Source organism: Callithrix jacchus, chromosome 6 (genome assembly GCF_049354715.1).
Source record: "Callithrix jacchus isolate 240 chromosome 6, calJac240_pri, whole genome shotgun sequence".
In the NCBI taxonomy this organism is placed as follows: Eukaryota; Metazoa; Chordata; class Mammalia; order Primates; family Cebidae; genus Callithrix; species Callithrix jacchus.
Window position 1 is genome coordinate 36,860,653 of NC_133507.1, and position 23,346 is coordinate 36,883,998.

Here is a 23,346-nt window from a genome sequence, read left to right on the forward strand (position 1 = left end):
CCACTGCCTCTGGGGCACCACTCAATCCCCTCCCAGAGCTGCTTCTTCTTTTTTTCTTTTTTGGAGACAGAGTCTCACTCTGTCGCCAGGCTGGAGTTTACTTGGGTGATCTCGGCCCACTGCAACCTCTGTCTCTTGGATTAAAGTGATCCTCAGCCTCCTAAGCAGCTGGGACTACAGGAATGTGCCACCATGCCGGCTAATTTTTGTATTTTTAGTAGAGATGGGGTTTCTTCATGTTGGCCAGGCTGGTCTTAAACTCCTGGCCTTAAGTGATCTGCCTACCTTGTCCTCCTAAAGTGCTGGGATTACCAGCTTGAGCCACTGGGCCTGGCCTTTTCACTCACCTTGACCTCTTGGTGTCCAAGGGAGAGGCTGGTGATTTTTGTCTACCTGGTATGCCTTCCTCCTATATCCTTTTGGGAAACATCTCCTTCCCTACTTCAAATCGTGTTGCTGATGAGAATCTCGTGGATCCTGGGAACCCAAGCGGCAATGTGGTCCAAGCCAGAGACAATCACAGCTTTTTCTGGGACATTCTGAATGGGAGCTGAGGGTTGGTTTTCCTCTCTAATGCCGAAATTTTGAAATTTGATTCCAGAAGTACCAGGAGCTATGGTCCTAGCTTCTTAAAAATAGCTGATTTGAGAGAATAAAATTGGCAGATGTGGAAGGAAGGAGACAAAAGACAGAAATCCTGTCTCTGCCTTTTTGCAGTTTGATTATATGGGGTAAGCTGTTTGGATTTGGTTGTTGGAACCAAATAATTCCCACTGATCTGCCAGCCCTTGTTCTATTCTGTTTCAGCCTGCACACTCCCCTTGTGTGTGCCCATTCTCTCAGGGTCACCAGAATCATAGCACTGCTGAGTCCCAAATTAGCGTCTCCAACCCGCATCCCTATTCTGATCTCCAGACATACCAAGGCCCCTTTCCCTCGACACGTCCCTCAGATGTGCCATGGGCACATCAAACTCAATGTGACCGTAAACCTCATCTCCTCGGTCCCCAAACCTGCTCCTGCCCCTGCATTCTTTAGCTCAGCAAATGGAGCTAGCATTGCTAAAAGACACTTGGAGTCTCCTATTCTTCACATCCAAATAATCCCTAGGACCTGGAGATTTTGTCCTTTAAAACTCGAAGGCTTCCAATTATATGCTGTCCACAAGAAACCCATGATAAATATGAAGACTACCTATTGGGTACCATGCTCACTACCTGGGTGACGGGATCATTTCTACCTCAGCATCACACAATATATCCATGTAACAAACCTGCATGTGTACTCCCTAATAAAAACGGAAGTTGAAATTATTTTTTAAAGACACAGATAAAGTAAAAGTAAAAGGTTGGAGAAAGTGTTGAAATAAAGGGTTGGGTTAGTATTAGGTTGCTAATACTAATCAAAATAGAGCTGGATATATTAGTGTTCTGGAAAAGAAGGAAGGAAGGAAGGAGGGAGGGAAATAAGAAAGAAAAGAAAGAAAGAAAGAAAAAGAAAGAGACATGAAAAGAAAAGAGAGTTGGAGTAGCTATACTAGTTTTAGGGCAGACTCAGGGAAAGGAAGATTATGAGGAAAAAGAGAAATATTACATAATGTTAAAGGGATAAATTATCAAAGAAGACATGTCAATTATTAACATGTATGCACATGACAACAGAGTGTCAAAATACATGTGAAGTATATTCTCAGACCTCAATGGAATTAAACTAGAAATCAATAACAGAAAGAGAACTAGAAAATCCCCAAATGTTTAGAGATTAGGAAACATGTTATTAAATAACACATGGGTCAGGTAAGTCCCAATAAAAATTTTAAAATAAATGAAAATTAAAAGATCACATCAAAATTTGTGGAATCCAATGAAAGAAGTACTTAAGGAAATTTATAGTGCTGAATGCATAGAAAAAAATCCAAATCAGTAATCTAAGCTTCCCCCCTTAGGAAAGTAGAGAAAAAGAACAATATCATCCTAAAGTAAGAACATCAAAAATAAAAATTAGAACAGAAATAAGTTACATGGAAAACCAGAAACAAAAAGAGAAACATCAATGAAACAAAAAGCTGGTTCTTTAAAAACATCAATAAAATTTATAAACTTCTATCAGGCTAACTAAGAAAAGCAAAGAGAAGACACAAATTACTAACATTGGAAATGAAAGAGGAGACATCACTCTGATCCCCTGGACATTAAAAGGATAGTAAAGACATATTAAGAACAACACATTTGGTAACTTAGATAAAATGGACAAATTCCTTGAAAAACAAAAACACCAAAATTCATGCAAGGAGAAATAGACAACCTGAAAATCTTATATCTATTAGAGAAGTTGAATCAATTATTGGCAAACTTTCAAAAAAGGAAGCACCATGTGTGGATGGTTTCACTGGCAATTCTACCAAACGTTTAAGGAAGAAATGATGCTAATTCTCCATAATATCTTCCAGGAAACAAAAGCAGAGGAAACACTTTTTAACTAATTCTATGAGGCCAATGTTACTCTAATCCCAAAATGAGATAAAGACATTAAAAGGAAGAAAAAACTTGGCCAGGCACAGCCTGTAATCCCAGCACTTTGCAAGGCCAAAGTCAGTGGATCACGAGGTCAGGAGATCGAGACCATCCTGGCCAACATGGTGAAACCCCATCTCTACCAAAAATACAAAAACTAGCTGGGCGTGGTGGCACTCACCTGTAGTCCCAGCTACTTGGGAGGCTGAGGCAGGAGAGTCACTTGAATCTAGGAGGTGGAGGTTGCAGTGAGCTGAGATTGCACCACTGCACTCCAGCCTGGCGACAGAGCAAGACTGTCTCAAAACAAACAAACAAACAAATGAGGCACTTCTCTTCCTGCCATCCCTTAGTCTCCTGCCATCCTTCACTTGGGAGGATGGAAGCATCCCAGGTGGCCTTGCTGCTTCTGGACTCTCAGAAAAATCATCTTCCATACCGCCAGTCAAGTGATCTTTAGGAGACGCAAAAATTGGCCATGTCATGCCGTCCACAGCTAAGGATGTGCCATATATTTATGACATTCAAGGATCTTCAGCATCATAGTCTGCCCACCTTTTCAGCCTGCTTTGTATCTCCCCTCTTCCCCACAGGGCGCACTGAATATCATGCAGTTCCTGAAACACCCCATGTTCTCTTTTACCTCAGTGTCTCTGTACTGGATCTGATATGAATTTGGAACACAGACACATACACATGTGTAAGCATACATATATGCATGTACCCACATACACAGGAACAGACATCCTCACATGCAGAGGCTGCAATTTTTGACCTCAGCATTTATCCCTGTTTTTACGTGTCATATTTTGTGTCTGTCCCACACCTGTGAGAAATTTGAGAGCCAGAAAGTGCCTTACTCATACTAGTCAGGACTTAGAACATGCTTGCTGAGTAAATGGATGGATGAGTGGACAGATGAATGGACCAATGGATGAGTGGATGGATGAGTGGGTAGATAGAAGGGTGGGTTGATGGACGGGTGGACAGGTAAATGAATGGATGGGTTGGTGGATGGATAGGTGTATGGATGAATAGATGGATAGATTAGTGGATAAATAGGTGGATGGATGGGTAGCTGGATGGATAGATAAGCGGATGGATGGATCCACTGATGGACTGATGGATAGATTGGTGGATGGATGAATGGATGAATGAACTAGTGGATTAATAGGTGGGTGAGTGGATGGATGGCTGGTGGATGGACTAGGGGTTGGACTGGGTAAGTGAATCGGTGGATAGGTTGGTGGATGAATAGGTGAATGAATAAACAAATGAATGGATTGGTGGTTGGATGGTTGGATGAATGGGTGGGTGGGAGATGGATGGATGGATGGCCCTGCCCAGGAAAGCAGGTGAAGCATTGCCCCTTACAAGAAGCACTGGTGTGCTTGAAAGTTTCCGCTCCGTGGGAATAGGATGACTTCTTAGTTCCCTTTGTCAAGCCCTGAGGCAGGTCACTGTGGCTGAGCCTGCAGAGATCGGTGTCCTACCTAATCTCAGGAACCAGAATGGGGGTGACCATTCTTGTGTTTCAGGGGAGTGTTCTTTGGGCATCTGAGGCTGAGTGAGGGGTAAGTAAGACTTGGAAGTTACCTTGTGTCACCAGCTGGCTGCCTTCCCTGGGATGGAAGCCATCCTTCAAAGAGAACACAGGTTGAAAGGGCCACCTCCCAGAGGAGGCGCAGTCACTAGAATCTAGATCTGGGCTGAACACCCCAAATTCGGGGCTAGTCCGGGCCAGTTAGTGGGCCCAGTTGGGCCCCAGAAAGGTCACTATAAATGGTCAGCCTTGGGGAGAGGGCCTGCCAGGGTCCAAGAATTCACAGGCTGAGTTGCCCTGATATCATTACAAGAGCAGTGCTTACTGGGCATTTACTGGGCCAAGAGCTCCATGCACAGTGCCCCTTTCATTGCACAATAAGCCCGTGAGGCACATATGATTATTTCCCATACTCATCCATATTTGGAAAAACTGAGGCTTGGCATTAGGGGTGACAGGGATGTGTCAGAGCCTGTACTCCCAAACACCAGGCCAGACGAAGTCCTGGGCAGGGGCAGAGGAGAGGAAAGGGGAGCTGCTGCTGGCAGGGCCTTGTTCTGTGCTGCAGGGTGGTGCCACACCCAAGTTATTTCATTTTCCCCAACTTGTCCCTTAGAGAGTTGAGGCTAGGTAACTTCCCAATGTCCCCCAATTGAAGGGTCTGATCCCATCCCAGCATGTGGCTGCTCACCCAGAATGGGAGCCAGAGGAAGGAGGGGGCCCTGGGCAGCATGTGGGCCCACCGAGAAGACCCACGCTGTGTGTGGCCTTGGAGATGACCCTGCATGCCCGTGCACTGTGGCAGAGGGCAAACTGGTGCCACCATTTGTGGAAGACAATTTGATAATATCTATCAAAAATGTAAACACCTTGTGTCCATGCAATCCCACTAGTAGCAACATACCCTGCAAATATACCTGTAAAAGTTCATCAAGGTAGATGTGCAGACATTGATGGTCATAGCAAGAAAAGGAAACAAGCAAAAACTCAACAAACCACCAACCGTCCAACAACAGAGGTCTGCTGGGTTCAGTTTCGCCCTTTGGGTAGCATACCACACAGCTTTTTAAAAAGCGTAGTCCTTTTTCTAGGTGAAGAAGGCCACAAATTGGCAGTTTCAAATGATTCAATCTAATACATGTGTTGATATATGAGTATGTAATAAAAACGGTCTGTGTTTTATAGTATCATGTTATTTTTGTTTAAAAATATAGGAGATACTAGTTGGGCATTGGTGCTGACCTGTAGTCCCAGCTACTTGAGAGGCTGGGGTGGGAGGATCACTTGAACCTGGGAGTCCAAGTCTGCAGTGAGCTATGACTGCACCACTGCACTCCAGCCTGGGTGACAAAGCAAGACTGCATCACTACAAAATTATAATCAAAAATGAAAATACAGGAGATACATACATGCATATACAGAGAAAGAGAGAGAGGAGATAGATACTTTGGGGAGGTAACTATGTTAAACTGTTAACTACAATTTATTGGGGTGGAGAGTGGAAGGAGGGAAGAGACCTTTACTTCACACATGGCTCCTTTCTGTCACGTCTGGCTTTTCCATATCCATAGATTGTATTTGTCATTGATTCTACTGTCGACAGGGGTTGTCTGGGATACCTGAGCTTCCATCCCTGCTGAGACAGTGATGACCATCTGCACAGCCCCGCCGCCAAGCTCAGGGGAGAGCCAGCCATGGGAGGGCCCAACAGAAAGGGCCCCCGTGCAGGTGTCAGGGAGGAACAGGAGGAGCTGAAGGAGGCAGCAGCCCCACTCTCAGTGGTTCTGGGGTTGTCAGTGCATGCTAGTGAGAGTCCTGAGTCTAGATTTCAAGTTCCCTCCACTGCCCTGCTCCAGCCTGTCTCCACAGCCCAGAGCTCCCCATGAAGAAGAGCATGCCCCTCTTTAGGATGGGAGCCTAACACCCACAGGACAGCTCAGCGTTCAGGCTGATGTCCACAAGATACCCTTCCCATGAATACCACGTGACTGACAGTGCCAGAGGTATGTGTGCCTGAGAGATGTTCTCTGGCCTAGAGACACATTAGTGCCCCTGGATCACCATGAGGGCTCCCTCTTCTTCTGCCCAGGCAAGCCCAGAGTAAGAATGTGAAGCCATAGTCCTCCATCCTGTCATCTCACAGTGGGCACAGGGCCTAGCCGCCCCACTGCCCAAAATCCTACAACATGCAACAATGTGGCTAGAGAAACCCAGCTTCCCCAGGAGGCAGTCGGCGATGGCATAGCAGCGCCAGGGAGGAGACCCTGCTCCTGGACAGCTTGGCACAGCCCCTCCTGGGGAAGCCAGAGAAGGCAGGGTGCCCTGGGGAAGAACCCCTTAGGAGAATCTCTCCTTCCAGAAGGGCTCTGCTCCCCCTGCAGAGGGGAAATGTGGAGCTGGGGTTTGGCAAAGACCCTGTCTATCCTCTGCAACATCACAGGATGAGCAAATTTGACCAAGTTTATCCATCCCCATCACGTACACACAACACACACCTGACACACACAAGTGGGTTCAGGTGCCTTATGGCTCCCGTGTAGGTATAGGTGAGTGTTGGCCCATTTAGCTTTTAGTCCAGCCTACAGTTTTATACCTAGCTCAACTGTTTCCTTCAGACTCCTTGATGCTGTTCCACTCAATCAGAACTAAATTGATTCCCTCTGCTACCAGCGGACCCTGTACAGCACTCAGTAATTCACTGCCTTGCATTAAAAAGCTTGGTTTACACTTATTCTGAGGACAGTTCATCTTAAGCTTCACTTTCATGCAATGCTGCTGGCCTGCCTGGAGACAGCACAGGAGAGACAGCCTCCTTCACTGTGGAGACAGCATCAAGACGATGACATTCATGCCGGGCGTGGTGGCTCACGCCTGTAATCCCAGTACTTTGGGAGGCTGAGGCGGGCGGATCATGAGGTCAAGAGATTGAGACCATCCTGGCCAACATGGTGAAACCCTGTCTCTATTAAAAAATATAAAAATTAGCTGGGTGTGGTGGTGTGTGCCTGTAGTCTTATTTACTTGGGAGGCTGAGGCAGGAGAATTGCTTGAACCTGGGAGGCAGAGGTTGCAGTGAGCCGAGATCACATCACTGCACTCCAGCCTGGTGACAGAGTGAAATTTCATATCAAAAAAAAAAAAAAGAAGAAGAAGAAGATGCCATTCACTGTGGAGACCGCCCTGAAGAAGCCCCCTTCACCATGAAGACAGCCATGGAAATGCCCCCTTCACCATGGAGGCAGCCACAGAGAAGCCTCCCTCACCATGGAGAAGCCCCTGTTCACTGTATAAGTGCCCTTTCAAAAACTCTCCCTCAAGTTCCTTGAGAAACTTTCCTCTACTGTAGAGATAGACTTTGAAAAGCCCTCATTCATTTGTAGGAGGTCCTTGAGAAACTCTGCTTTATTCTAGAGATATCCCTTGAGAAGCCCCACTTCATTAGTTAGAGCAAAAGCCCACGGGATGCCCCCTTCATTCTAGAAACAGCCCTTGAGGAGCACTTTACACCGCTGGTGGGAAGGTAGACTAGCACAACCACTATGGAAAACAGTAGGGATATTCCTTAAAGAACTAAGAGTAGATCTATCATTTGATCCAGCAATCCCACTACTGGATATCTACTCAAAGGAAAATAAGTCATTATACAAAAAAGACACTTGTGGCTGGGCATGGTGGTGGCTCAGCACTTTGGGAGGCTGAGGTGGGTGATCACTTGAGGTCAGGAGTTTGAGACCAGCCTGACCAACATGGTGAAACCCAGTCTCTACTAAAAATACAAAAATTATCTGGGTGTGGTGGAGCACGCCTATAATCCCAGCTACTCGGGAGGCTGAGGCAGGAGAATTGCTTGAACTTGGGAGGTGGAAGTTGCAGTGAGCTGACATTGCGCCATTGCACTCCAGCCTGAGTGACAGAGAAAGACTCTGTCTCAAAAAAAGAAAAAGAAAAAGACACTTGCACATGCATGTTTATAACAGCACAATTCACAATTGCAAAGATATGGAACCAATCATCAACCCACAAATGGATAAAGAAAACGTGGTATACATATGCTATGGAATACTACTCAGCCATAAAAAAGGAAAGAAATAATGTCTTGGGCAGCTACTTGGATGGAGCTGGAGGCCATTATTCTAAGTGAAGTAACTCAGGAATGAAAACCAAATATCATATATTCTCAGTTATAAGTGGATACTAAGCTGTGAGGCTACAAAGGCATAAGAATGATACATGGACTTTTGGGGACTTGGGGAATGCTGGAGTGGGGTGAGCAATAAAAAACTACGTATTGGGCCGGCTGTGGTGGCTCATCCCTCTAATCCCAACACTTGGGAGGCTGAGGCAGGCAGATTACTGGAGGTCAGAAGTTTGACAGCACCCTGACCAACATGGTGAAATCCCGTCTCTACTGAAAATGCAAAAATGAGCCAGGCCTGGTGGCACATGCCTGTAATCCCAGGTACTTGGGACGCTGAGGCAGGAGACTTGCTTGAACCTTGGAGGTGGAGGTTGCAGTGAGCCAAGATCGCGACACTGCACTCCAGCCTGGGCAACAAAAGCAAAACCCTGTCTCAAAAAAAAAAAGACTACATATTAAGTGCAGTGTACACTGCTATGGTGATGGATGCACCAAAGTCTCACAAATCACCACTAAAGAACTTACCCGTGTCACCAAAAAAACACCTGTACCTTAAAAACTATTGATATTTTTTTAAAGAAATAGCCCTGGAAGAAGTCCTTGTTCCTTTTTATGATAGTCTTTGAGAAACTCCTTCATGTAGAGATAGCCCGGGAGGTGCCCTCCTTCATGTAGAGATAGTCCTTGAGAAATCTTCTTTCCTTTCTACAAATAGCTCCTAAGAAACTCTCCTGAATTTACTGTTACTGCCAATGTCATTTTCTCCCTTTCTATCCCCTTCGTGACATTGTATCAGGAAAGATGGTCTTCCCCTTGGAACTGGCTTGTTCCTAACTTGAGAACATTAGTAAGCTTTACTGTATAGCTTTGCTGGTGCATGACTACCTGTAAGCTCAGAACATATTTCCTGTCTATGCCTAGCAAATATATGGGATTTTCTTTTTTTTTTTTTTTTGAGACGAAGTTTCGCTCCTGTTACCCAGGCTGGAGTGCAATGGCGCAATCTCGGCTCACCGCAACCTCCGCCTCCTGGGTTCAGGCAATTCTCCTGCCTCAGCCTCCTGAGTAGCTGGGATTACAGGCACGCGCCACCGTGCCCAGCTAATTTTTTGTATTTTTAGTAGAGACGGGGTTTCACCATGTTGACCAGGATGGTCTCGATCTCTTGACCCCGTGATCCACCCGCCTCAGCCTCCCAAAGTGCTGGGATTACAGGAAATATATGGGATTTTCTGATGTGCATTTCGTTTACTAACCTTTTCTCAGCTGCGGTGTATTTTCCTACCTTAATTCCCCCTACGTCCCAGCTTCTCACTTACTTTATTTTTGATTCCTTTTTATTACAGGTATACTGTAAGCTGCCTCATATCACTCTGCTCTGTTTAGTATTTGAATAAGGCAGGCGATGGATAAAAGAGAAATTGATAGATGCATATACTTGTTGTGCATAAACCGCTGCACTGTGGTTCCTTTTCATACCCTCAGTATTCTGTCCCCAGCCCCCAGAACAGAGTACGGGCTCAGACAGGCACTGTGCTAAACGTTTTCCAGTACCTGCTCATTAGTATGAGCTGTAAAACAACCCTGCAAGGTAAGCGATGCTACTCCATTTGACAGATGAGGAAACTGAGGTTTAAGGTCCCGCTTTTGGTGGGTGACTGAGTCAAGGTTTGAATCTGCAAATGTTTGGCTCCGAAGTGTTTGCCTATTCCACTTCACCTCTCTCTCAGCCTGATGAGCGAGACCCTCTAGACTGCACTGTCCAGTATAGTAGCCACTAGCCACATGTGGCTATTTAACTTTAAATTGGTTGAATTAAAAATTCAGACTCTTGGGCCAGGTGTGGTGGCTCATGCCTGTAATCCCAGCACTTTGGGAGGCCAAGGCAGGGGGATCACTTGAGATTGGGGAGTTTGAGACCAGCCTGATCAACATGGAGAAACCCTGTCTCTACTAAAATACAAAAAATTAGCCTGGTATGGTGGTGCATGCCTGTAATCCTAGCTACTCAGAAGGCGGAGGCAGGAGAATAGCTTGAACCTGGGCGGTGGAGGTTGCAGTGAGCCGGGATCATTTCACTCCAGTCTGAGCAACAAGAGAAAAACTCTGTCTCAAAAAAAAATTCAGACCCTAAGTTGCACTAGCCACACTTCAAGTGCTCAACAGCCACTTGTGGCTAATGGCTACTGTTTTGGACAGTGCAGAAGAGAACATTTCTATCATCATGGAAAGTTCTGGATCACCACTTACCACTCCCTTCCACTGTATTTCATCTCACCAGGTGCCAACAGCACCCAAGCCTTACTGGTACTTCCTTTGCTCTGTGTCTTTGCAGATGCCACTTCCTCCACCTGGAACATCCCCTGTTCACCACTTTCATCCTCAAGGCAACCTCCCCTCACAGCCTGCTGCATTTCTTCCTACCCCCACCTGTTGTCGGCCCCAGGACCTCCTCCTCTGACCACTCAATGCCTAGGCCTGTGCCTCTAGTGTACGAGGGTCACTTTTCCTCTGCAGCCTCACCTACCCAGCTGGCAGTGAAGGAACACACAACACAGTGCTGGAAAGGCAGTCAACAGAGTCTACAATGACACTCGATTTGAAACCTTGACTTCATTCTGAGCTCGTCTTGTGCTGCTAGGCACTCCATTCATTCATTCAGCATGTGCCAAGTGTCCATTCTCTGCTGAGACCTGGGCATGCGCAGGAGATGGAAAAACCCCAAGGAAACCCAGCCCAGGGTCCAGTGGCCTTGGTCAAGTCCTTCCTTCTCCTTCCCCTCCCTCCTCCTCCTTCTCCTCCTCCTCTTCCTCTTCTTCCTCCTCCTCCTCTTCCTCCTCCTTCTGTTCCTTCTCCTCCTATTTCTTCTTCTTTCTTTCTTCTTCTTCCTCCTCTTCTTCTTCTTCCTTGTTCTTTTTTCTTCTCCTCCTTCTGTAGAGATGGAGTCTCCCCATGTTGTAGACTCAAGCAATCCTCCCACCTCAGCCTCCCAAAGTGCTGGGATTACAGGCATGAGCTACTACCATCCCCAGCCTCCTTTACCCTTCTTGATCTCAGTGTCCTTTTCTGTGAAAAATGTGCTAGGATTCTGGCTCTTCCTCCCTGAATAGCTTGTTATGTGGACCAAGAATGGGAACACAAGCACCATTTAAATACATGTGTTAATTAAAATGTATGGAGGCCATTGGGTTGGCCTGAGCTCCTACACGAGGCCAACAGACCAGACCAAAACAGTCATTCATGCTGAAGCTCCACACCACCAGGCCGAAACTAAGATTATCTGACCTTCCGAGAATCAGAAGAGAGATAATAGCTGGAGCCCCAGAGGGGCCTGTTCCAGCTGGCATGATAAGGAAGTTCCCTCCGCTCTGGCCTTTCCAAGGAAAATAACTTTGAAATGACTAATCCACTTTTTGTTTTCTGTTTCTCTCAGCCCTATTCTGGCTGTAAAGCCAGACTCCTTTGGTCGGCTCATCAGAACATCCATTGTTTTCTACAGAATGGGGTGTTGTCCAATTCTAGAATTGCACATAAAAGCTACTTAAGAGCTTTACGCTAAATTTGTTATAATTTTGTCTTTTGACATATGTAAAACAGGAGGCAATATCAACACATATAGGTCATCCCTGCCGTATCGCCTCTCCACAGAGCCCTGTGCTAAGAGCTGTGGATGCAGCAGGCCCCAAGACAGCTGGCTGGGGAGTATTCTCTTAGAGGTAGCATTTGAGGGACAGACATAGGGCCCCCAACAGGTCCAGGGAGATGAGGTGGGCTTCCTGCCCAAAGGGCTGATGAGCTAAGTGATAACAATAATTCATTCAGGGTGTGTGTGAATCTCCGAACTAAAATCCTAATAAACAGAGTTCGGGGTCTGGTAAACTAGAGCAAAATTTAAGTCCAGAGTTGCAAAGTGGAGTCTGAAGGAGAGGCCTCGTCATGGGTAATTTGGGGGCCCCACACCTCTCAGCTGTCTGACCTGAGCCAGCTCTCACGATCTCTGTGTCTCAAGTTTTGTCCTCTGTGAAATGGGGATGGGACACACACCACATGGACAGCTCCAGGGGGACTGCCTGGTCCCTCTCCTCAGCCACCTCTTCCCCCACCAGCCGTTACCCCACCCCAGGCCCGTTCCGCCTCACCCCAGGGGCCTGGCCTTCCAGAGGTGACCAATGTCGATTGCCCGAGGTACGCGGGTAAGGCAGATCAGCCTGGGTTTTGGAGTCGAATCTGGCTCTGCTTCTTCCTGTGGGCACTTTCACTTCCAAGGGCCTCAGTCTCTGTGTCCAAAAAATGGAGGCAATTCCACCACTGTGTTGTGAGGGCGCAGTGGGATGCCACATGTGGCATAGCTGGCATCTGGCAGGGGCTCATCATGGGACCCAGGCTATCCGTGATGTCCCATGATTTTACAGTGAGGCCCTCCAGTCATGAGGAGGCTTCCGGGTGGGGGCAGCCCTGGCACCTGCCATTCCTTTCCTCCAGGGAGTCTGTCCTTCCATAGCAGGGAGCTAGACAGCCTCTTTCTGTCCTCCTCAGCCCCGGGGATCGCCCTTCAGCCCAATGGACCGAATCGCCTGCTGAGGTTTCTGGTTTCCAGGCGCCTGAAAGGCTTCTCTCGTATGTGTTACACCTTATTTCCAGGGGACCTGCCTCCTGCCCCGATGACCCTCTTCAGAGAGGTGACTTCCTCTTCCCCACTGGTAGAACATGCCCCCGGCACCTCCTTACCTTGTCAGGATGGGGGTCTGGCTGACTTCCTTTCCCCTCCGCCCCAGGCACTGTGAAAGAGCCAGGAAAGGAGGCAGTGCTGGGACTCTGGGTGTGTCAGAGAGTAAGGGACAAAGGAAGAGGAGATAGGGCCCCAAGAGGAAATGACTGGGAGCACCCTGGGCCCACGTAATTTATTACAGGACTTTGTCCCTGGGCACCGGGCACTTCCACTCCCACACACGCCTCCCGCAGCCCCAGCCGGCAGAGCCTCATGATGTCTGCTCTTTAACCCAGGCCCCTTCTGCAGAGCAGCCATGCACAAGGCCCAGAGGCCACAGGGTTTGCCGCCAGCCAGATCCCATGGTGACAATCAGCTGACCACCCAGGGGCTCAGCATCTTCCAGGTGCTGCATGGCAGGAGCTCTTCCCCCAGGCACCCCACACTCTAATTGAGGGTTATAGTATCATATGAAACACAATATGTTTGGTCCTTGTTCCTGGTTGGTGTCACAGAACTCTTAAAACCCTTAGAATTTCCCAAGTGATCATCTCATAATGAGTCCCTTTGATAACACCTGGTGAGGAGGTGACCGTGTGGGGGTCCTGGCTAGCCTCAGCATGGGGTCAGTCACGGGCAGGCAAGACTTAGTGAGTAGAGGGTTGGAACTTTCAGCCCCACCTACTGACCTCTGAGAAGGTAAAACTCTTGAACAAGTTTTGATGAGCTTGCACACATCTGTGGTCCCTGGAAGGCGGCATGTGGGAGAGGGCATGGAAGCTTCCCACCCTTCCCACACAACTCACCTGTGTTGTGTGTAGCTGTTCGTCTGTAATCGTCTGTAAAATCCTTTCCCATAAACGGGTCAATATGAGTGCCGTCCTGAGTTCTGTGAGCTGTCCTAGCAAATCCAACCTGAGGACGCGCGTGGGAACCCCGACCTAGAGACAGTTGGTCAGAAGCATAGGTGGCAACCTATGACTTGAGACTGGCATCTGAGGTGGAGCAGTCTTGTGAGACTGAGCCCTTAACCTGTGGGATCTGTGACTCCAGGTCAATAGTGTCCGAGTGAATTGAATTATAGGACATCCGGCTGGAGTCTGCTGGAGAACTGCTTGGACACCTGGTCAAGAGAGTGTTCTGTGTTGAGTGTGAAAGGATCATACACCCGGGGCATGTCTAGGGCCATCAGGAAACCTGAGAACGGAGACAAAGATCATCAGACAACAAGGTTCCTGGAAGGGTCCCTGGCAACAAACTGGGCAAGCTCAGGCTGGCACTTGATCAAGGGGCTTTGGATTTGAGGCAAATACAGACTGTTGGAAAGGGAAGCGCATCCAGCAGTGGGCCCTGGGAGGGGTCAGACTGGAGGGCCAGGCAGTCCCTGGAAGTGCCCATGAGGGCAAGCGGAACTCATTTATCCAAGTCTTTGAAGGTGGGTGGATAATAGGGGCAGGAAGTTACCTGCTCAGCCATAGACCTTGTGTCGGGTAATAAAAGGGTCTTGGTCATCCTTACAGTTGGCCTGACTAGAGCCAATCAGATTCTTTTCTTTTCCTTGGATTTGGAGGGGCTTGGGAACTGCAGGCAGAAATGTGGGAATGAGCCATTGTCTTTTAGAATTGAGGTCAAGGCAGGGTGGCAACCCTGAACATGGGCCTTTTGGGGGTACACAGGCCAAGCAGTGGTGGGAGAGAAAAGGAGAGGTGGACAAACTGCAGAGGTGGAGGCCCAGTGGCCCCAGAGACAGTAGGGGGGGCCCTCTTTGCTTGAGGGTTCCCTGTGCCTTTTGTGGGTAGGCTCCATGGAGTCCCCAGGTTCTGTCTACTAAGTGCTCTTTTTGTTGAGATGGCTTGAAGCAGTTTCTGTCTCTTACAACCAAATGGCCCATGCCAAAGACAGGGAATCATGCTGGGATATGCCTTGAAGGACCACTGGAGGGAGCTGAGTGTTTAAAGTCTTTCAGGAAGCCCCCCGCCCCCCCGTCCCACCTGTTCCCCCAAGAACTGTCCCCCAAGTTCTGCCCTACCTCCTGCTCCCTAAAATCTCATCCACTTTCTGGGTCAACACTTAGCTTTTTTGGGCTTCATGCTCTACGTGGTTTCTCTGGTTTAGAAAGATATCCTTTAGCTCCTTCAGGACTGACATTGCTGCTCCTGGCAGCTCCCAGAGATGGTGAACCCCTTGTTCTGGGGCCAAGACTGAGTCCTCTTTGGACCTTTTCTACTTCCCTCATGCAAGGAAATATTGGGAAAGAAAGTCTGTGTGGACCCAAACAATCTGCAGGACGTTGCCATCCAGTTCTTACCTTACGCAAACTTTGACAAAAACACATTTTAGATACTGAATGCTATTCTCTCTCTCTTTTATGTTAAGCATTGTATCACAAGCACTTTCTAACACTGTACCAAACATTTATCATTGGTCTTTGGAGACAGCGTGACAGTATGTCACACAGGCCCCATCATTTGTATACCCATCCTCCCTGGATGGACACTGGGAGGTACATCCTTTGCTATCATACACTCATACACAACACTGCAACGAACATATATGTGCTCTCAGCTTTGTTTGCATTTTGTCATTATGGAATATTCCAGAGGGAGAGCTTATGAAACAGTGGGCACGAATGTTGCTAATCTTTCTCAAGCGGCATGCCAAGTCCTCCCTCCCAGTCAAAACTGTGCCCATGACTGCAAGAACCTGGTCTGATTGCTGTGTGAGTGGGTGCAAAGGGGGACATCCTGAGGCATGATTCTCCTGGAGCCCCAGGCGTTCCATAGCCAAGGGATCTCAAGCCCTGGAAATCAAGAAGATGGCTTGGGGAAAGGGAGGGCAGGCTCTTTTTGGTAACACAAGTGACCAGGCTTGGCTGCCTCCTAGCCCAGTGCTACTTCCACAATTAGCATAGTGTTGATTTCCCAAGATGCGAATATTCTGCTAACCTTTAGAAACACGTCTGTGAGCTGAACTGGAGCTGAAATGTGTCCATGGACAACCTGTGGTTCATTCCATTCCTGTCAGTGAACAAGCCCTTTAAAGCGTCATCACAGCGACTGACACAGAGCACAGCGAGCCTTTCACTGCAGCTCTACCAGAATAGCATAGAGCTACCTGAAGTCACTTGCTTAGGGTGGTCCTAATCTTCCCGTCTAGCCTATAGCAGCCAAATTATCCATCAACCCTATGAAATAGCAAGGCTGGCAGCTTAGCCCTCTGCGACTGAACTACTCTTCTGAACAGTTTTGAATTCTCAGTCTCAGAAAGAGCTAGCGTGTGATGAGGATTTTCTCTGTGCTGGACTCTGCTTGTGCCATCTCACTCAACCCTCATTAAACCTCAGCAAATGAGGGGTGCTTCTCCTCATTTCATAGCAAGGAAGCTAAAGTCAAAGAGGTTAAGAAACTTGCTTAGGCCATGCAGCCAAAAGGGGCAGAGGTGAGGTTTGAATTAGGGTGTACCTGACCCCATGGTCCGTGTTTACTGGGATACATTACACCACAACAACCCTCAGACAAACCAGACCCCCTCCTTCCTCATCCCAGTGATGCATGAGACATTCTGTCTTCTGAGATTTTAAAAAACGATGTTTCCCCAACTTGCTGGCCTTAGCCCAGGGTTGGAAAGGCCTTTCCCATTTTGTTGCCTTGTTTTCCGAGATGTTGGGGCAGAGGAATATCTGAGAAGAGAAGCAGGGCTTAAATGCTTCCCTGGAACCACAGTTGTGCACAGTTCAAGAGAGTAGATCACAGGGAACACTCTATCCTGTAGTCAGGCTTTCTCAGTGTTGGCGCTATTAGCATTTTGGACTAGATTATTCTTTGAGGGCAGTTGTCCTCTGTACTGTGGAACATTTAGCAGCAGCCATTTAGTTATGTCCCCACCCCTAGTGATGACAAATCAAAATGTCTTCAGATATTATTGCCAAATGTCTCTGGGGGACAAAGTCCCAGTAGGGAACAAATATATAGTTCACAGGCCCAGGTGCCACTGGAGGCTGGGAGAAAGAGGAGGCCAACAAGGACCAGAACCAATGTCCTCCTAGAAGAGGTGACTCTGATCCTTGGGCTCCTTGAATGGCAGGAAGATACGGTTCAGAGGGAGTGTGCAGGGAGGATGAGTGCTTCCTAGAGGATCTCGGTTCTGACACGCCAAGAAGATGACTGTGTCATCCAGCAAACTCAAGTACTTCACCCTCCTGGAACAGCAGCTTCAAGATAGCTGCTCCTCAACTGGGCAGGTCTTGGATCCAAAGTCCTGATGGGCCAGCTAGGTGTCCACAGTTCTTTTGAGGAGGAAAGAACTCATTTCCGGTGGTGCTTTTGTTACCATAAACCCTCTGAGGAACCTACCCAGAGATTTACTCAAGGCAGCAAGAGGGAGAAAGTAGGGACATAAAATGAAAAGTTTATCTCCTCCCCTCTAGAGGGCTTTAGGCAATCCAGTGGATAAATCTATCTTAGGCCTGGCTTATAAACCTAGGTCACTGGCCATAAACATGGGACCTCTGTCCCATGACCAGGGTCAATGACATATCCTGATGACTAATCTTATTGCCTTGGGGAGACTGAGATACTGATAAAGAAAAGCAAAACTTGGTTACATGTCAACTCAATAAAGGAAATAAATGATGCTGATGATGTTAATTATGATGACAATAGTGACACTTTGCCTAGCTCTTGGAAGATGTTGAGAGTGAGAGGCTTAGGCTCATTGCTAAGAAGTTCATTTCTGGGAAAAGAAGTACTGGGGTGGATTTCTTACCCTTGCCTGGAATGCTGCATGTTCACCATGATCACTTTCCTTTTCCTCTTGGTGATATACTCTTCCCTGCCTCACTCACAATTAAAAGGGGTCGTGGGATGAGGGTAAGTGATATGCTCCAAATCCAGGCTAGGCCCATTCAAGCGTCCTGCACCATTCTCCACACTCTCTTCTTCCATCTGCTGGTGGCATGCAGAGCATGCAGCAGGAGGTTCTGAGGCCCTGGGAAACGGTGGCCACAATTTGGGAAGAGCCTGGATCCCTGAATGACTGCTAGGAGCAGAGCACCACTTCCACCTCACCACTGACCCTGCTGCCCATTAACAAGAGGAAGAACTAAACCACTATTGTGTCAAGCCACTGAAATTTGTTGTTGTTGTTATAACAACATAACTACTTGGTGGATTGTTAACTTACCATGATTAAAACATTATCTTTCTATCCAAATCTGCTTTTGTCTTTCAAATACCACCTCCAGCGCTCCCAGGAAGCCAGTCTGATTGTTCACTCTAGCCTCACCCTCCTTTTAATTCCCATGGTACTTGTTACCCACATTACACAATTCACCTCTTAGCATTTTCTTTTTTCAAAGCAGGACTTCCTAATGGATCGTAAGCTTCTCAAGGCACAAATCATGTGTTAATTTTTTGTATCTTCACAGCGCCTAATAATAAGGATAATACCTAACATATATATTGCTAATCTTAAATAATAAGATGCGTTAAATATGATTATGTACAGGGTTTATTTGAGTGTTTGGATAGCCACCTAGGAGACCTCAACTCCAAATGAATGGGTTCAACATTCCAAAGTGGGGAAGTTAAGGTGTCACTTATACAGGGAGAGACAGAAAAATTTTAGCAGGATTATAACATTTTCCATATTAAGACAGTGCATATGCTGGGGTGATTTGATTGGTTACAGATTGCTGCATCCCAAGGAAGATGACTTTATTACTCTGTAGGAGGGGATTTTAACTCTGGTACTGCTTTGTCTCAATTGTTTGCAGGGGGGAAAAGACAGAAGTTGCAGCTGCATGTCACGAGACTCAGGCTGCATAGTCACATTCCTCTCAAGACTCAGAACAATTTAAGTTCCAATAGCTTTAAGTTTGAATTATTTGGGTGGGTGCAGTGGCTCACACCTGTTATCCCAGCACTTTGGAAGACTGAGGTGGGTGGATTACCTGAGGCCAGGAGTTTGAGACCAGACTGGCCAACATGGTGAAACCCCATCTCTACTAAAAATACAAAAATTAGCCAGGCGCGGTGGCGCACACCTGTAGTCCCACCTACTTGGGAGGCTGAGGCAAGAGAATTGCTTGAACCCAAGAGGCAGAGGTTGCAGTGAGCCAAGATTGTACCACTGCACTCCAGCCTGGGCAGCAGAGCAAGACTCCATCTCAAAAAAAAAAAAGTTTGAATTATTTAATTTCACAATATTCTGTCCCAGGAATCATTATATATATATAAAAATATATAATTATATCATATATTATATATTAATATATAATTATAACATATTATCTAATTATATATGTGCATTTGGCTTCACGACAATTCTGTGAGATAAATGGCATTGTTATCTCCAACTTATAGATGAGGAAGTTGAAGCACAGAGAGGTTCAGCAACTTGCTAGTAAAGTTTCATTTGTATCTTCCCTGGTAGGGCTTGCTAGTGGCTCAAGCACAAGAAGGTGGGTCAGACTGAGAGACCTGGCTTCTCTGACATGGAAAAAAGCTAAGAGGACTTGAAACCAGAGTCAACGCTCTCATTTGATAAACGTGAAAACTGAGGCTCACAGAAAGCTGGTAGCTTGTCCCAGCTCACCACGCACAATAAGCCCAGAGATAGACCCACAACCTGGGGCTCTAAGCCCCCAGTCTCCAGCTCTGATGGTGCCAGGCTATTGTTTATATTATGTGGCCTCCTGCTCCCTGACATGTTCAGCAGATGGCAGTGTCTTCAGAATGTCTCCAAATAAATGTTATATTCACTTAGGGAATGCAGTGTCTCTGGGTTATCTGTTAAGGGAGGAAGTGTGGACCGCTGCAAGTTTTCCTCTCCATTCTTCTCTGTCCTTAGCATCCTTAGTGTAGGAAATAGCCTCTCTTCTGGCTGCCTCCCTACCACCGACACGGGCCAACTGCAGTGGGGTGGGGTTGGGTGTGAGGCGTGGGGAGACAGCAGTCCTGAAAATGTAAGGCAGCCAAGATTCAGAATGGCACATCTGTGCCACTATAGAATTTCTCCACCAGGGTCCCGGAGGGACAGCCAGCTGGCAGGAAGGAGCTCTGGGAACTCTCTGTAAGCTGTGTTTACACTGAGAAGCACACTGCTTTAACTAAGGCTTTGTATTCATTTGAAAGGTGTGTCCTGTCTGACTAAATTGGTGGCTTTCTGAGTAAAAAAATTAGATCTGAAGCTTCTTTGAAGCTAAGCACATTGTTGTGCGTCCAGAGTGCTTCTATCCAGTACAGTTAGTTTTAATGCCAAAATTCAGTAATTATCATTTGGCAATTGCATTGTTTACAACCCAACCACTTTCCTTACTGTTGGCCTTATATCTGTGCTGAAACTAAAAGCTTTTCTTCCACTGAACTCTTCCTAAAATTTTGATCTATTAATCCTCCTCCATTTACACAGGTATACTCTCACCTTCTCATTAGAAGAGGGCCTAGAGCCTTGATATCTTCTATCAAATGGAAGGAAGCTTAATTTTGTACCTTTCGTTTCAGACATTGGTAATTCTTTGTTCTTCTGATTCTCAAGACTGCCTGAGAAGGTCATTCCCACGGCTGAAAAGGAGGAATTTGGATTCAGTGCTCTTTCCACCACATCGGCAAGGAATATTCATGAACTCTCTTGCAGGAAAATGGGAATTTCCAGAAAGAAACCACTTCTACCCTTTCTTCTCTTCCCAAGTCCTCTTTAGGAGCCTATAATTGGGTTCTGCCAGCATACTCTGACTGGCTAACGAAGGGTCAGATATCTGCATCACAAACAAAAGGCTCTTTTTCTACATGTCTACACCTCCTGGAGAGTCTTTGCTTAAACCTCTATTGGCCCTCCTCCGATCAAAGGCAAGAATGATCCCCTCCCTGTCCAAGACTAAAACGAACAAGGAAATAGATTTTACTCAGCCTATTGCAATAGGGAGAACACTCTAGATATGATCAGTGTCTTGGTAGCATAGTTTTGCTTTTTATAGGGAGGAAGGTGGAATGATTGACAGCTGGGATTGTTTTGCAATCAGAAGTTTCAGTCAGTCAGGTGAACAGAAAATGTTCCCCGTGTCTAACTAGTTTGGGGTGGGGAAGAGTTCTAATCTCAGCTAATCACTCGATATCATGAGCAGGAATTTGGAAGATCTGTTTGGCTTTATTAACAGGCTCAGAAAAAAGGGAAAAGGTCTCTGTTTGGCCTTGTCACAGACAAACAAAGGGATTATCTGCAAGCGTTTTATCTGTCACATGGAGATGAGTGGTTCCTTACAGTGTACCGTTCCAGAAACACAAATAGAAGAGAGGGTTTCTTAAGCCCCGCTGTTTTTCAGGAACACAGGGCTCAGGTCAAGTTCAACTTCATCTTCCTCGGTGTTTCATCAGGAAGGTGAAGCAAAGATGTGTACTTCTTTGTACACTTCTGGAAGCAAAGATGTGTATTTCTCACTGTTGGCTAAATGCCTTCTTAACAAGGAAATTAAGTCGTTATTTAGAATGAAAGAGAGGAAGACGCCGGGAGAGGAGGCGCTGTGGATCGCGCCAGTTAGTAACGCATCACAGCTCCCGGGCGTCACACTACAAGTCCCAGAGTGCAACACCCGCTTTCTCGCCTACTGCCGGCGGGAATCAGGAGCCTCGGGGCCTCACGGGAACGACAGTGGCTAATGACGGAAAAGTAATTTGAGCGGGTCTTCATTTTTTCGGAAGAGTATTTCGAAAGCTGTTCAAACAAGGCGCGGACACTGAATCTAGGAATTGATAAAAAATCAATGATAACGTTACTTCCACGGAGGCCAGACCAAGCTTCTCCCGGGAAAGGTATTTAACTGAAGCCGAGGTCCCGCTCAATTTTCCCATGAGTCTCCTTTCCGGCCGTGCCTCGCGTCATTGCTGTTGCGCCTTCTCATTGGCAGGTTGACGGGTTGCGGCACCTGCGCGCTGCATTCCTCTGAGGGTCGTGGGCAGACGCCATTTTGGCCCCAGCGGTGCTTCTAGGAAGTAGATCGCCGGCTCGCATGCCTGCTTGCCTGCCGGGTACGGCCTTTTCTGCCGGGACTTCCCGGTCAAAGCATTCGCCGCTGCCGCTGCTGCTTTCTTACCCTCCGCATCCGTTAAGTTCTCCGGTCGGGCGGGAGCCTCTGAACACTGAGCCACGCCATCTGGGGTCACACCGCCTGCAAGGAGGTGACGGGGGCGGCGCGGGGCGCGGACACTCCCCGCTGAGAGTCCGCCTGCCATGGACTCGGAATATTACAGCGGCGACCAGTCAGGTGGGGCAGGGACCTGGAAGACCGGGCTGGGGGGGCGGAGCAGTTACTCGGCAGGGCTCGGCCTGGCACCCCGCGGATGGGGGCTAGGAGGTCCCCGAAACCTGCCGTCCCACTACTGGTCCGAGGTGCACAACCAGTGTAGGACAAGAGCCCTCCGACCAGCTGAGAGGGGATTCTGGAGGGAAAGCTTTCTTCCGAATCGGCGAAGGTTTTTGCTGAAATTGAGAAGTACTTTCGTATATTGAGCTCCTATTGTGTGCAAAGTGCTAGGGCAGGAGAGGTTTCTTCTGTTAAGGGAGTTCTCAGTAGTTGAGTAGTTGGAGAATCCAAGGGGCGATGGGGCGGGAGATCTTTCCTAGACTTTTCGCTCTTAGTTAGGGGTGGTTTAATCTTGCCTGCAGTACGGAACATAGTAAGTGCAGGACCCACGTTTCAGTTGCATTCAGAGTAAGGAGTGCACTTCTGGCACTTACTGGTGACATTTGTGCCTTTCCTCCACCTCGGGATCTTTCCTCTTCTAACCGAAGTTTGGTCTCCTTTCTTTATTGTTTGATTATTCTGTAAACTTTCTGGGCCCCACTTTGCTGGCACGGTGCTCAGTACCTGAGATTAAAGATAAATGAGGCAGAACCGGCTGTGGGAAATAGGTTGCATTTGCTTTCCTTTTGTGTACCAGTTCTATTGGGGCGTTCTGTCTCAAAAGTTCTTAAATACGCCATAAATGTATACACCCACTATGTACCCAGAAAAATTGAAAATAAAAAAATTTAAGTGTTTAAATAATTATTTAAGCGTTAAGCTGTTTACTGTTTTGAGTTCGTTGCCTTTCCTTACATAGGACAGTGAATTGTAATGACTACAAAGGGCTCTCCAAACACACTGCTATGCGGCTTAAAAACACTTTCCTGAGCCAGGTGCGGTGGCTCATGCCTGTAATACCGGCACTTTGGGAGGCGTAGGTGGCTGATGGCTTGAGCCCAGGAGTTTGAGACCAGTCTGGGCAACATAGTGAGACTCCTGCCGCCCATTTTTACAAAAATGCAAAAATTAGCCGAGTGTGGTGGCTCACACCTGTAGTCCCAGCTACTCTGGAAGCTGAGGTGGGAGGATTCTTTGAGCCCTGAGCCCTGAGCCCAGAGGCGGAGGTTGCCGTGAGCCCGGATTGCACCACTGCACTCCAGCCTG

At 47.4% G+C, this 23,346-nt stretch overlaps 2 protein-coding genes across 34 annotated transcripts in view; one reads left to right on the forward strand and one right to left on the reverse strand.

Moving 5' to 3' along the window:
• Nucleotides 1-13,020, reverse strand: part of MYO7B (myosin VIIB) — a 91,051-nt gene extending 78,031 nt beyond the window's left edge. For 6 of the 7 annotated variants that reach the window (XR_013518821.1, XR_004744522.3, XR_013518822.1 and 3 more), the window contains exon 1: nt 12,923-13,020. The gene's annotated coding sequence lies outside the window, so the exon portion shown is untranslated. Of the gene's footprint in view, nt 1-12,333; nt 12,472-12,922 lie in introns of all 7 variants that reach the window. The other variant, XM_035304144.3, reaches the window with a different exon arrangement.
• Nucleotides 13,021-21,528: 8,508 nt separating this feature from the next.
• The window catches only part of IWS1 (interacts with SUPT6H, CTD assembly factor 1), a 41,083-nt gene continuing 39,265 nt past the window's right edge, over nt 21,529-23,346 (forward strand). For 16 of the 27 annotated variants that reach the window (XR_013518831.1, XR_013518832.1, XR_013518824.1 and 13 more), the window contains exon 1: nt 21,855-22,161. Coding sequence is in view for 17 of the 27 variants with exons in the window: in XM_035304158.3 (XP_035160049.1) it covers nt 21,907-22,161 (255 nt within the window). In the remaining 10 variants the exon portion in view is untranslated. Of the gene's footprint in view, nt 21,710-21,854; nt 22,162-23,346 lie in introns of those variants that run through there. The other 11 variants (XR_013518827.1, XR_013518829.1, XR_013518828.1 and 8 more) reach the window with 1 other exon arrangement.